Consider the following 15,154-nt stretch of genomic DNA (forward strand, 5'->3'; position numbering starts at 1 on the left):
CTAACTAATTAACTCGGAAGGCAACTATGGTAGCACATGAAAACAGACTGAAAAATAATACACTTTAAAAGTCTTTGCATGGGGTAAATAATATTCCAGCGTGAACAAATGCTAAAACACAGGGAAAAAAATCTTTAAATCAGGGGTCGGGAACCTTTTTGGCTGAGAGAGCCAAAAAGCCAAATATTTCAAAAAGTATTTCCGTAAGAGCCATATAATATCTTTCTTAAAACTGAACACAACTAAACGTGTGCATTTTTAAGTAAGACCAACATTTCTAGGGTATAAGAGGTCTCTTATTCTTTTTAATAACATTGTTATTATGGGGGCGTGGCCTGCAGCGAACTGGGGTGTGCCAGGTCAGGCCTCGAAATCAGCGACAGGTGCGTAGATAGTCCACCTGGGCCTTGATATCTAATCACCTGTCGCTCTTTTATAAGCAGCAGCCAGTAGGAGAGATGAGGTTGGGGCTGGAGCCAGAGCGCGAGCGAGAACGAAAGACAAAAATACAATTGCCGGACACTAACTGAGAGACTTATTGAAAAATAAAACAATATTGTACCCCGGAAACAGGCTCTCATTTCGGTGCTTGGTGGTCTGAAGCCCCACACTAACCAATAATAAATAAATAACTTCTTACCATTACGCAACTTCTTGAACAGGTGAGGTAGAAAACGGATGGATGGAATAAAAATGCATGAGAATTTTTTACTATTTTGAACGTTATTTTTAACACTGATTACCAGTGGAATCATTCATTACTTATTGTGTTAAGCAACGTCAGCTCAGATTTATCTGAGAGCCAGATGCAGTCATCAAAAGAGCCACATCTGGCTCTAGAGCCATAGGTTCCCTACCCCTGCTTTAAATTGTCTATTTCGCATTAAAACTTTGTCAAGTCGTCAAATTTAGAAAGCCACTTGTGAGAAGACTACTTCAATGTGATGATCTGCTGTGGTTATGACACCAGATCCCTCATGTGCTCACACAAAATGCTCCTTTAAATGTAGCTACACCAAATGTTTGTTGTCCTGAGTGGGTCTTAAAGTACCAGTAGAGTGGAAACACAAGTTGTCTTTTTATGCTTAAAGGGGAACATTATCACAATTTCAAAAGGGTTAAAAACAATAAAAATTAGTTCCCAGTGGCTTGTTGTATTTTTTTATTTTTTTTCGAAATTTTACCGGTCTCGGAATATCCCAAAAAAAGCTTTAAAGTGCCTTACTTTCGCTATCTTTGAAATCACTAGCCATTTCCCTGTGACGTCACACAGTGCTGCCAATGTAAACAAACAATGGGAATACCACAGCAAGATATAGCGACATTAGCTCGGATTCAAACTCGGATTTCAGCGATTTAACCGATTCAACAGATTACGCATGTATTGAAACAGATGGTTGGAGTATGAAAATATTGAAGAAGGAACTGAAGCTATTGATCGAATAGCTATTGACGCTATTCATAGCCATAGCATGGCCGAATAGCTGCGTTAGCATCGCCGGTAAAATGTGCGGACCAAACGATCAGGACTTTCGCATCTTGTGACACTGGAGCAACTTAAATCCGTCGATTGGTAAGTGTTTGTTTCGCATTAAATGTGGGTGGAAGGAAACGTAATATAGTTGCAAATGCATCTGCAGGTTATCCATACATCTCTGTGCCATGTCTGCTTTAGCACCGCCGGTAAGTAGCATGTTAGCATCGATTAGCGTAGCATGTTAGCATCGATTAGCTGGCAGTCAACATCAAGAAAACTCACCTTTGTGATTTCGTTGACTATCGTTGCAAATGCATCTGCAGGTTATCCATACATCTCTGTGCCATGTCTGCCTTAGCATCACCGGTAAATAGCATGTTAGCATCAATTAGCGTAGCATGTTAGCATCGATTAGCTGGCAGTCACGCCGCGACCAAATATGTCTGATTAGCATATAAGTCAACATCAACAAACTCACCTTTGTGATTTAGGTGACTTTATCGTTGCAAATGCATCTGCAGGTTATCCATACATCTCTGTGCCATGTCTGTCTTAGCATCGCCGGTAAAATGTGGAGACACTCTGGCACATTCAATGGGGGTCTGGCGGCAGACACTTTGGCATCTTGGGGCCGGTGGTGCAACTTGAATCCCTCCCTGTTAGTGTTGTTACACCCTCCGACAACACACCGACGAGGCATGATGTCTCCAAGGTTCCAAAAAATAGTCGAAAAAACGGAAAATAACAGAGCTGAGACCCAATGTTTACAATGTGTTGAAAATGAAAATGGCGGCTCTATTACCTCGGCGACGTCACATTCTGACGTCATCGCCTCCAGAGCGATAAACAGAAAGGCGTTTAATTCGCCAAAATTCACCCATTTAGAGTTCGGAAATCTGTTAAAAAAAAAAAAGTCTTTTTTCTGCACCATCAAGGTATATATTGATGCTTACATAGGTCTGATGATAATGTTCCCCTTTAAAGGAAGACATGAAACTGCTACAGGAAACTATCAACAAACAGGAAAAGCCACCAAAATAGGAGCGCAAGAAAAGAAGTAAAACACTGCACACAGGAAAACAGCAAAACAATCCAAATAAGTCAGGGTGTGATGTGACAGGTGGTGACAGTACACCTACTTTGAGACAAGATCTACATTGATGCATGCTTGCTTATGCTTTAAAGTCATATCCGACGACTTTTTATTGTCAATATCGAGTTTCATATTTTAATCAATCAATGTTTATTTATAAAACCCTAAATATTTCTGCTGGTGGTGTGCCTTTGGATATTTTTCAACGCAAAAAATCTGCCTCGGCTCAAAAAAGGTGGAAAAACATCCAATTGCGTTTACAGTCCGCAAACTGTATGGAAAATACCGTCCGCCAATTTCCGTAGATTGACGTCACCATGGGAACGCCTCTGCCCTCTGCCCATATTGTCAGATCAGTCATACTGGAAACATGCAAGATTTAGAAAGAGATGTGCAGTTTATCATTTACAATGTCACTTTCTTATTTGAATGCATTCTAAGTCGTAATTAACAATGGAGTCAATGGGGCTCTATTTCGCCCACAAACCTTTCTAAATAACCATTCAAACTCGGCAAACAATAACTCTATTTACCTGATTTTTAACCAAATATTAACAATGTTGTTATTATGTGCGCTAATGCAGACACACTATTATTATGCTGCACCGGACCCGAGGAAAGACTGCGATGTAATGGTAAAATAAAACTGAAGATGGCAGTAATGCAACATAAATGCATGCCAACTGCCGTAAAACTGTTAGAAAGAAGAAAAATGTCCTGCTGCCGTCTCAGCTCGTCAAAGCTATTCTAGATTAAAAATCACGTGTCTCATCTGGATTATAGGAGGACCTTCTGTGACATTCAGTTTTTAACCGAAGATGGAGACTAACACACTACAACAGAAGGCAGATGTCTGCAGGCAGCAACTTTTTTTTTTAAAAACCCTTCATGTGGATTATGATTCATTCTTCATCTCAATCGGAAGATAATAATAATAAAGTACCAACGATTGTCACACACACACACTAGGGGTGGTGAAATCCACCTCTGCAGATGTGGACATCCTGTGAGTCGTCATCACAGTTAGAGCAAACATTATACAGTACGCTATCATTTTGTCGTGTTAGTTTGTATTTCTTCTTTAGCACTTGGCAATATTGCTACACCGTGCTTAACGTTTCACTAAAGTTGGATCTGTTAAGCAGAAATCTTCCGAAGTCTCCTATTCGGGATCAAAAATATAAGGTTCTGGATCACCATATGTCCGAAATAAATTGTTGGCAGGCTAACTGATTATCTCTCAAAATGGCTCGAGAATCTCAGTGAGATTGATACTATTTTGATCATAGCTATTTACTCACAAACTTTGTATGTCTTTCAAAGTCGTAAATCGGACATAAAAGATAATAGCTCCTATATAGAGGACACTTGATTATCCATTCTACTGATACTTTCACATAAGTGTAGTTCCTGTGCATCTTATACCACATATTGAACGTATGTTTTACTCTCCTGTGTGTTTCATTGTGTGTCGTTTTAAAGAACCCATACCTGAAAAGCTTCTATAACAGACTGAACAACTAAAAGGTTTCTCTCCCGTATGGGTTCTCATGTGTCTTGGCAAAACGGATTTATGGGCAAAGGCTCTGCCACAAACTGAACATTTAAATGGTTTCTCCCCTGTGTGTGTTTTCATGTGTTCTGCCAACTCGCCCTTCCGAAAAAATCTTCTATTGCAAACTGAACAAACACATGGTTTCTCTCCTGCGTGTCTTCTCATGTGTGTTACCAAATAGGCATTACAAATAAATGTTTTGCAGCAAACTGAGCACTTAAACAGTTTTTCCGATGTGTGCGTTACCATGTGTTTGGTCAAAGTGTACTGACTATAAAACGTTTGACCACATTCTGAACAATCAAGTGGTTTCTCTACTGTGTGTCTTACCATGTGGTTTGTCAAAGTGCCCTTGTGAGAAAACCTTTGACCACATTCTGAACAATTAAATGGTTTCTCTCCTGTGTGTAATCTCATGTGTTCAGTCCATTTGGTCTTCAAAGAAAACCTTTTACTGCAAACTGAGCATTTAAAAGGTTTCTCTCCTGTGTGTGTTCTCATGTGTCTTGTCAAACCATTCTGACGTGACAATCTTTTACCGCAAACTGAACATTTATATGATTTCTCCTCTGTGTGTGTTCTCATCTGTCCAGTCAAGTTGCTCTTTTTTGAGCATCCAGAGTGTTTGTTGTCAGTGTGAGTCCTCATATCACCTTCACAGTCTGTATCGCTGCTCAAAGTTACTTCAACCTCGTCTTCAACCTCACTATCTGAAAGTGGAGCTAAGAGGTGGTCCGGTAGTGGTTTCTCTTCATCATCTTCAGTCTTCACAGAGACAACAGTCAGCGCCAACTTGGTGGGGTCAGCTTCCTGCGTCATGCTGAGTTCCTTGTCTTCCTCTTTAATGTGGGGAGGCCGTGGACGCTCTTGCTTCAAAATGGAGCCCTCACCCTGCGGCTGAGGAGGAAGTTCTCCTGGATGACCAATCAGCTGCTGGACGTCTGCAGGACACAAACACTTTAGTTAAAGGGGAACATTATCAGCAGACCTATGTAAGCGTCAATATATACCTTGATGTTGCAGAAAAAAGACCATATGTTTTTTTAACTCTAAAAGGGTGAATTTGGCGATCTAAATGCCTTTCAACTGTTCGCTGTCGGAGCGATGACCTTTCACCCGTGACGTCACAATGGGAAGCAATCCACCATTTTCCTCAAACACATTACAGACACAAGTCAAATTAGCTCTGTTATTTCCCGTTTTTTCGACTGTTTTCCGTACCTTGGAGACATCATGTTGATTTACGTGGAGTGTGCATCAATTAGCACGGCATGCTAATCGATGCTAACATGCTATTTAGTCTAGCTGTATGTACATATTGCATCGTTATGCCTCATTTGTAGCTATATTTGCATCCAGCCTTTCCCTCCACCCACATTTAATGCCAAACAAACACATACCAATCGACAGATTTAAGTTGCACCAGTGTCAAAAGATGCGAAAGTCCCTCGTTTGGTCTGCACATTTTACCGCCGATGCTACGACAAAGACATGGCACAGAGAAACGTGTGGATATCCTGCGACACTCAAAAGTAGATGCATTTCCAACGATAAAGTCAACGAAATCACAAAGGTGAGTTTTGTTGATGTTATTGACTTATGTGCTAATCAGACATATTTGGTCGCGGCATGACTGCCAGCTAATCGATGCTGAAATGCTATTTAGGCTAGCTGTATGTACATTCGTAGCTATATTTGTATCCAGTCTTTCCCTCCACCCACATTTAATGCCAAACAAACACTTATCAATCGACGGATTTAAGTTGCTCCAGTGGTCTGGTCAAAAGATGCAATCGTTGGCTAGAAGGCGATCGCCGAATAGCTTCAATAGCTATTCGCTCAATGGATTCAGTTTCTTCTTCAATTTTGTTTTCACTATCTGCCTCCACATTCCAACCATCCGTTTCAATACATGCGTAATCTGTTGAATCGCTTAAACCGCTGAAATCCGAGTCTGAATCCGAGCTAATGTCGCTATGTCTTGCTGTGCTATCCGCCATGTTGTTTGTATTGGCAGCACTGTGTGACGTCACAGGAAAATGGACGGTGGATTTACGGATAGGGAAAATCAGGCACTTTAAAGCCTTTTTTTGGGATATTCCATGATGGGTAAAATTTTGAAAAAAACATAGAAAAATAAAATAAGCTCCTGGGAACTGATTTTTATTGGTTTTAACCCTTCTGAAATTGTGATAATGTTCCCCTTTAAGACATGATCCATGAGATGTTTCTCCTTGAACTCGCTCCACACTTTCTTCTATGCACTGCATGTGTGAGGCGGCATAGCTCGGTTGGTAGAGTGGCCGTGCCAGCAACTTGAGGGTTGCAGGTTCGATTCCCACTTGTGCCATCCTAGTCACTGCCGTTGTGTCCTTGGGCAAGACACTTTACCCACCTGCTCCCAGTGCCACCCACACTGGTTTAAATGGAACTTAGATATTGGGTTTCACTATGTAAAGCGCTTTGAGTCACTTGAGAAAAGCGCTATATAAATATAATTCACTTCACTTCGTAGTGTTTCATGGACATTCGTTTAGCGCCTTGAACTAAATAAGTCTGATTTGTCAAATGTTTTATGTGTTTTCACCACCGACGTGTGAAGTTTAAGTGTCCATGTACTCCCTCTAATGCGACTATTGGTCATACCCCATGTGCCTCCCGTACAATGGGTGGGGGGTGCGCTTATTTACATATATATATATACATATATATATGTATATACAAACCCTGTTTCCATATGAGTTGGGAAATTGTGTTAGATGTAAATATAAACAGAATACAATGATTTGCAAATCCTTTTCAACCCATATTCAGTTGAATATGCTACAAAGACAACATATTTGATGTTCAAACTGATAAAAAAAAATTTGTTTGCAAATAATCATTAACTTTAGAATCTGATGCCAGCAACACGTGACAGAGAAGTTGGGAAAGGTGGCATTCAATACTGATAAAGTTGAGGAATTCTCATCAAACACTTATTTGGAACATCCCACAGGTGTGCAGGCTAATTGGGAACAGGTGGTTGGGTATAAAAGCAGCTTCCGTGAAATGCTCAGTCATTCACAAACAAGGACGGGGCGAAGGTCACCACTTTGTGTACAAATGCGTGAGCAAACTGTCAAACAGTTTAAGAACAACATTTCTCAATGGTTTATTTCAGGGAATTTTTGGAATTTCACCATCTACGGTCCGTAATACCATCAAAAGGTTCAGAGAATCTGGAGAAATCACTGCACGTAAGTGATGATATAACGGACCTTCGTCCCTTCAGGCGGTACTGCATCAATAAGCGACATCAGTGTGTAAAGGATATCACCACATGGGCTCAAGAACACTTCAGAAAACCACTGTCAGTAACTACAGTTTGTCGCTACATCTGTAAGTGCAAGTTAAAACTCTACTATGCAAAGCCAAAGCCATTTATCAACGACACCCAGAAACGCCGCCGGCTTCTCCGGGCCCGAGCTCAGCTGAGAGGGACTGATGCAAAATGGAAAAGTGTTCTGTGGTCCGACGAGTCCACTTTTCAAATTGTTTTTTGGAAACGATGAACTTCGTGTCCTCCGGACCAAAGAGGAAAAGAACAATCAGGACTGTTCTAGGTGCAAAGTTGAAAAGCCAGCATGTGTGATGGTATGGGGGTGTATTAGTGCCCAAGGCATGGGTAGCTTACACATCTGTGAAGGCACCATTAATGCTGAAAGGTACATACAGGTTTTGGAGCAACATATGTTGTCATCCAAGCAACGTTATCATGGACGCCTCTGCTTATTTCAGCAAGACAATACCAAGTCACTTGTTACAACAGCGTGACTTCATAGTAAAAGAGTGCGGGTACTAGACTGGCCTGCCTGTAGTCCAGACCTGTCTCCCATGGAAAATGTGTGACGCATTATGAAGCCTAAAATACCACAACGAAGACCCCGGACTATTGAAGGACTGAAGCTCTACATAAAACAAGAATGGAAAAGAATTCCACTTTCAAAGCTTCAACAATTAGTTTCCTCAGTTCCCAAACGTTTATTGAGTGTTGTTAAAAGAAAAGGTGATGTAACACAGTGGTGAACATGCCCTTTTCCAACTACTTTGGCTCGTGTTGCAGCCATGAAATTCTAAGTTAATTATTATTTGCAAAAAAAAATAAAGTTTATGAGTTTGAACATCAAATATGTTGTCTTTGTAGCATATTAAACTGAATATGGGTTGAAAAGGATTTGCAAATCATTGTATTCCGTTTATATTTACATCTAACACCATTTCCCAACTCATATGGAAACGGGGTTTGTGTATATATATATATATATATATATATGTGTGTGCATGTATGTATATTATATATATATATATATATATATATATATATATATATATATATATATATATATATATATATATATACACACACACACACACATATATGGATATATCTAGCCTTTAAATAGACTCCCTTTTTAGACCAGTTGATCTGCCGTTTCTTTTCTTTTTCTCCTATGTCCCACTCTCCCTGGTGGAGGGGGTACGTTCCAATCCGGTGGCCATGTACTGCTTGCCTGTGTATCGGCTGGGGACATCTCTGCGCTGCTGATCCGTCTCCGCTTGGGATGGTTTCCTGCTGGCTCCGCTGTGAACGGGACTCTCGCGGCTGTGTTGGATCCATTATGGATTGAACTCTCACAGTATCATGTTAGACCCGCTCGACATCCATTGCTTTCCTCCTCTCTAAGGTTCTCATAGTCATCATTGTCACCGACGTCCCACTGGGTGTGAGTTTTCCTTGCCCTTATGTGGGCCTACCGAGGATGTCGTAGTGGTTTGTGCAGCCCTTTTAGACATAAGTGATTTAGGGCTATATTAGTAAACATTGATTGATTGATATATACACATACATACATATACATTTATATATATATATATATATATATATAGCGGGTGTATGGTGTAGCCAGGAGTCGTGGATGCATTGCATTCTGGGTAGGTGTTGTGTTGTGTTTGTGGTGTGTTGCAGGGCCGATGTTCTCCAGAAGTGTGTTTGTCATCGTTTAATGTGGGTTCGCAGAGTGTGGCGCGTATTGGTAGGAGTGTTGAAGTTGTTTTATAACCCAACCATTAGTGTGATCTGTATGGCTGTGGAACAAGACCCCTGGTTTACACATAGTAAAAGCAAAAAAAAAACGTATCCGCCGTTTTGTAAAAGACAACAGGGGAAGTGTCACTCGTGACGTCACAAATTTGACATGGCGGTGATAGTAAGGATGCGCTTATTAATTTGGAGAGCGAATTTGACCCGGCAGTAATTCAGGGCAGGCACTTATTACATGCCCAGCGGCTATTCAAGGAAATACGGTATGAATTGTGGTAGTGTATGTGCATCAAACACATTTGGGTGGCATTTGCTTGGCACAATATCATGCATTTTGGTGGTAATTTTAGCACTGGCCTTGGCTTGCCAACAAAGTAGGCCTATGCGATTTTTAACAAATTATACATTATTATACATAATATATTTCTATGGTGGTCCGTGAAGTCAAACTAGACATTTAAGCATAGTAATGCCAACAATCTGTCCTGACTCCCGACGGAAATATTGCTGCGTAACTTTACAAATACAATTAGCTAATGGACATCAGTAAAATGTGGCATAATTACTTAGTAAACCATCTTGCAAGAAGCATAAACAAGAGAAACCTACACCGTAGGACTCGTCCATTGCCATTTGAAGTTCCTTGGAGTAGGATTTGGCTGCGTATCTGGCAACCTCAGTCATGCAAAGTGGGAGGGACTACAGAATTTTGACCCTGATTGCAGTACCATTTCTGGCCAAATTACTACATATGGCACCTTTAAAGGGGAACATTATCACAATTTCAAAAGAGTTAAAAACAATAAAAATCAGTTCCCAGTGACTTGTTGTATTTTTTGAAGTTTTTTTCAAAATTTTACCGGTCCCGGAATATCCCTAAATAAAGCTTAAAAGTGCCTTATTTTCGCTATCTCCGAAACCACTATCCATTTCCCTGTGACGTCATACAGTGCTGCCAATACAAACAACAAGGCGGTTACCACGGCAAGATATAGCGACATTAGCTCGGATTCAGACTCGGATTTCAGCGGCTTAAGCGATTCAACAGATTACACATGTATTGAAACAGATGGTCGGAGTATGGAGGTAGATAGCGAAAACGAAATTGAAACTATTGAGCGAATAGCTATTGACGGTATTCGGCCATAGCGTGGGTGTACCTAATGAAGTGGCCCATAGCATGGCTGCCTTATTAGCATCGCCGGTAAAATGTGCAGACCAAACGATCAGGACTTTCGCATCTTGTGACACTGGAGCAACTTAAATCCGTCGATTGGTAAGTGTTTGTTTCGCATTAAATGTGGGTATCTAGTTTCAAATGTACATACAGCTAGCGTAAATAGCATGTTAGCATCGATTAGCGTAGCATGTTAGCATCGATTAGCTGGCAGTCATGCCGTGACCAAATATGTCTGATTAGCACATAAGTCAACAACATCAACAAAACTCACCTTTGTGATTTCGTTGACTTAATCGTTGCAAATGCATCTGCAGGTTATCCATACATCTCTGTGCCATGTCTGTCTTAGTATCGCCGGTCAAATGTGGAGACACTCTGGTACATTCAATGGGGGTCTGGCGGCAGATTTCTTGCCAGTGGTGCAACTTGAATCCCTCCCTGTTAGTGTTGTTACACCCTCCGACAACACACCCACGAGGCATGATGTCTCCAAGGTTCCAAAAAATAGTCGAAAAAACGGAAAATAACAGAGCTGAGACCCGGTGTTTGTAATGCGAAAATGAATATGGCGGGTGTGTTACCTCGGTGACGTCACGTTCTGACGTCATGGCTAAAAGACCGATAAACAGAAAGGCGTTTAATTTGCCAAAATTCACCCATTTAGAGTTCGGAAATCGGTTAAAAAAATACATGGTCTTTTTTCTGCAACATCAAGGTATATATTGACGCTTGCATAGGTTTGGTAATAATGTTCCCCTTTAAGCTGGAACTACACAGCGCCAAACTAGAAAATACAATAATACATGACTTACATAATGTTTTTCTCGTGTAAATGTGCCAGAGGTCAACATGCATTCTACTGAGGTGGCAAATCATCCATCCATCCCATCTATTTCCTACCGCTTATTCCCTTTTGGGGTCGCGGGGGGCGCTGGTGCCTATCTCAGCTACAATCGGACAGAGGGCGGTGTACACCCTGGACAAGTCGCCACCTCCTCGCAGGGCCAACACAGATAGACAGACAACATTCACACTCACATTCACACACTAGGGACCATTTAGTGTTGCCAATCAACCTATCCCCAGGTGCATGTCTTTGGAAGTGGGAGGAAGCCGGAGTAACCGGAGGGAACCCACGCATTCACGGGGAGAACATGCAAACTCTACACAGAAAGATCCGGAGCCTGGGATTGAACCCAGGACTGCAGGACCTTCGTATTGTGAGGCAGACGCACTAAGCCCTCTGCCACCGTGAAGCCCTGTCATCTAGCGTTATATCTAGCCAAGCAAATAATGTCAATATCCCCACCAAATCAATTCCTAAATAAGATTTAAGACGCACCACGCGAAATAGACGTAGCGTTATTAATATCAATATGACATATACAGTACCTAAGGGTGTAACGTACACAAACATTTAGGTTCGGTACGTACCTCGGTTTAAAAGTCACGGTTCGGTTAATTTTCGGTACAGTAAGAAAACAACAAAATATAATTTTTTTGGTTATTTATTTACCAAATTTGTAAACAATGGCATAATCCTTTTTAACATTGGGAACACTATAATAATTCTGCCCACGTTAATCCACATTAAACTGCCTCAAGTTGTTGCTTTCATTAAATAAAATGACAAAACCTTTCTTCTACATATAAAAAGTGCAACAGTTTCAAGTCAACTCATCATGCTCATAATTTATTACAGCATTTGGAAAGCCTGTAGTTGACTTTTGACTCGTGAACAAAACTCTGAGGTACTTGAACTCCTCCACTTGGGGCAAGATCTCCTCCCCGACCCGGAGATGGCACTCCACCCTTTTCCGAGCGAGAACCATGGACTCGGACTTGGAGGTGCTGATTCTCATCCCAGTCGCTTCACACTCGGCTGCGGACCGATCCAGTGAGAGCTGAAGATCCTGGCCAGGTGAAGCCATCAGGACCACATCATCTGCAAAAAGCAGAGACCTAATCCTGCAGTCACCAAACCGGAACCCCTCAACGCCTTGACTGTGCCTAGAAATTCTGTCCATAAAAGTTATGAACAGAATGGGTGACAAAGGACAGCCTTGACGGAGTCCAACCCTCACTGGAAACGGTCCAACATGAACCAAATATGAATGCCATCCATCCATCCATCTTCTTCCGCTTATCCGAGGTCGGGTCGCGGGGGCAACAGCCTAAGCAGGGAAGCCCAGACTTCCCTATCTACAGCCACTTCGTCCAGCTCTTCCCGGGGGATCCCGAGGCGTTCCCAGGCCAGCCGGGAGACATAGTCTTCCCAACGTGTCCTGGGTCTTCCCCGTGGCCTCCTACCGGTTGGACGTGCCCTAAACACCTCCCTAGGGAGGCGTTCGGGTGGCATCCTGACCAGATGCCCGAACCACCTCATCTGGCTCCTCTCGATGTGAAGGAGCAGCGGCTTTACTTTGAGTTCCTCCCGGATGGCAGAGCTTCTCACCCTATCTCTAAGGGAGAGACCCGACACACGGCGGAGGAAACTCATTTCGGCCGCTTGTACCCGTGATCTTATCCTTTCGGTCATGACGCAAAGCTCATGACCATAGGTGGGGATTGGAACGTAGATCGACCGGTAAATTGAGAGCTTTGCCTTCCGGCTCAGCTCCTTCTTCACCACAACGCCTGTCGATCTCACAATCCACTCTTCCCCCACTCGTGAACAAGACTCCTGGGTACTTGAACTCCTCCACTTGGGGCAAGATCTCCTCCCCGACCCGGAGATGGCACTCCACCCTTTTCCAGGCGAGAACCATGGACTCGGACTTGGAGGTGCTGATTCTCATCCCAGTCGCTTCACACTCGGCTGCGGACCGATCCAGTGAGAGCTGAAGATCCTGGCCAGGTGAAGCCATCAGGACCACATCATCTGCAAAAAGCAGAGACCTAATCCTGCAGTCACCAAACCGGAACCCCTCAACGCCATGACTGTGCCTAGAAATTCTGTCCATAAAAGTTATGAACAGAATGGGTGACAAAGGACAGCCTTGGCGGAGTCCAATCCTCACTGGAAACGGTCCGACATGAACCAAATATGAATGCCATCCATCCATCCATCTTCTTCCGCTTATCCGAGGTCGGGTCGCGGGGGCAACAGCCTAAGCAGGGAAACCCAGACTTCCCTCTCCCCAGCCACTTGGTCTAGCTCTTCCCGGGGGATCCCGAGGCGTTCCCAGGCCAGCCGGGAGACATAGTCTTCCCAACGTGTCCTGGGTCTTCCCCGTGGCCTCCTACCGGTTGGACGTGCCCTAAGCACCTCCCTAGGGAGGCGTTCGGGTGGCATCCTGACCAGATGCCCGAACCACCTCATCTGGCTCCTCTCGATGTGAAGGAGCAGCGGCTTTACTTTGAGTTCCTCCCGGATGGCAGAGCTTCTCACCCTATCTCTAAGGGAGAGACCCGCCACACGGCTGAGGAAACTCATTTGGGCCGCTTGTACCCGTGATCTTATCCTTTCGGTCATGACCCAAAGCTCATGACCATAGGTGGGGATGGGAACGTAGATCGACCGGTAAATTGAGAGCTTTGCCTTCCGGCTCAGCGTCGATCTCACCATCCACTCTTCCCCCACTCGTGAACAAGACACTGAGGTACTTGAACTCCTCCACTTGGGGCAAGATCTCCTCCCCAACCCGGAGAAGGCACTCCACCCTTTTCCGAGCGAGAACCATGGACTCGGACTTGGAGGTGCTGATTCACTTCCCAGTCGCTTCACACTCGGCTGCGGACCGATCCAGCGAGAGCTGAAGATCCTGGCCAGGTGAAGCCATCAGGACCACATCATCTGCAAAAAGCAGAGACCTAATCCTGCAGCCACCGAACCAGATCCCCTCAACGCCCTGACTGTGCCTAGAAATTCTGTCCATAAAAGTTATGAACAGAATGGGTGACAAAGGGCAGCCTTGGCGGAGTCCAATCCTCACTGGAAACGGTCCGACATGAAGCAAATATGAATGATATTGTTATTATAAGCGCTGATGCAGACGGACCGTTTTATAGCAACGAGTTAATGCTAATGAAACAAAAATCCAAATAACTTAAATTTGCTTTGGTAATTTACATTTACTTTAAGACCTGTGACCCTTGTGGAGAGCTTCCCATTGAAAAATTGACAGTAATGAAATGATTTGTGTTCTTTATTACCTTCAATCTTCTGCAGGTTGATGTAGACATGTGGTCCAGTCTTCTCTTCACACACTGCACATCTCTTACTCTTCTCCAACATCTCTTCTTTCAAATCCTTATTTTCTTTACACAAGCGGCTTATTTGCTCCTCCATTTTTTTCATTCGACTTTTGCATTCTTTCATCTCCTCTGATGTGAACTCCACTGCCTTCTTCAAGCTAACAATCATGGCGGCTCTTTCTTTGAAGTCTTCGTCGCCTCGTTTCTCGCCAGCCTCCAGAATGACGATGTTGGAAACTTCCACGCGGTCACCACCATCTGCAGCTTTGCTCTTTTCCTTCGTTGGTGATTTGCTGGAAGTTGGTGGCACTGATCCTCTTTCACTTTCTTTTTTACCGAACGTCGCCATTTTAGCATAGCAGCAGTCGTCCATGTGCTCTCCAAAAGCCTTCGATCTTCACATAAGATAACACTCTGTCGCGCCAAACTTCACTTCCGTCTCAGCGGCTTGGGAAAAGATGAATCTTTGTGAATCCAAAACATCAAATTTGAAACATATTTAGGAAGCAAAGCCGTTGTTACGCCTGCAAAGCCATTGAGATTATTGATCCGTTAGCGCATGCGCGGAA

The 15,154-nt window shown here is 43.1% G+C and overlaps 1 protein-coding gene across 1 annotated transcript; it reads right to left on the bottom strand.

The window, feature by feature from the left end:
* Positions 1 to 1,694: 1,694 nt before the first annotated feature.
* LOC133549486 (gastrula zinc finger protein XlCGF57.1-like) lies at positions 1,695 to 15,151 on the bottom strand. Its single transcript, XM_061894946.1, has 2 exons — positions 14,544 to 15,151; positions 1,695 to 5,066 (listed from the first exon to the last, which is right to left on the bottom strand). The coding sequence occupies exons 1-2, from the start codon at positions 14,956 to 14,958 to the stop codon at positions 4,015 to 4,017; spliced, it is 1,467 nt and encodes a 488-aa protein (XP_061750930.1). The 5' UTR covers positions 14,959 to 15,151; the 3' UTR covers positions 1,695 to 4,014.
* Positions 15,152 to 15,154: the final 3 nt, after the last annotated feature.

The sequence above is a fragment of the Nerophis ophidion genome, linkage group LG01 (assembly GCF_033978795.1).
Source record: "Nerophis ophidion isolate RoL-2023_Sa linkage group LG01, RoL_Noph_v1.0, whole genome shotgun sequence".
NCBI lineage: Eukaryota > Metazoa > Chordata > Actinopteri > Syngnathiformes > Syngnathidae > Nerophis > Nerophis ophidion.

Bases quoted from the DNA above. Each gene is read 5' to 3' on its own strand.
- LOC133549486 (XM_061894946.1), bottom strand. From the start codon at position 14,958: ATGGACGACTGCTGCTATGCTAAAATGGCGACGTTCGGTAAAAAAGAA. The intron at 5,067-14,543 runs GTAATAAAGAAC...TGTGTCCTGCAG, and splicing joins CAACCTGCAGAAGATTGAAG to ACGTCCAGCAGCTGATTGGT.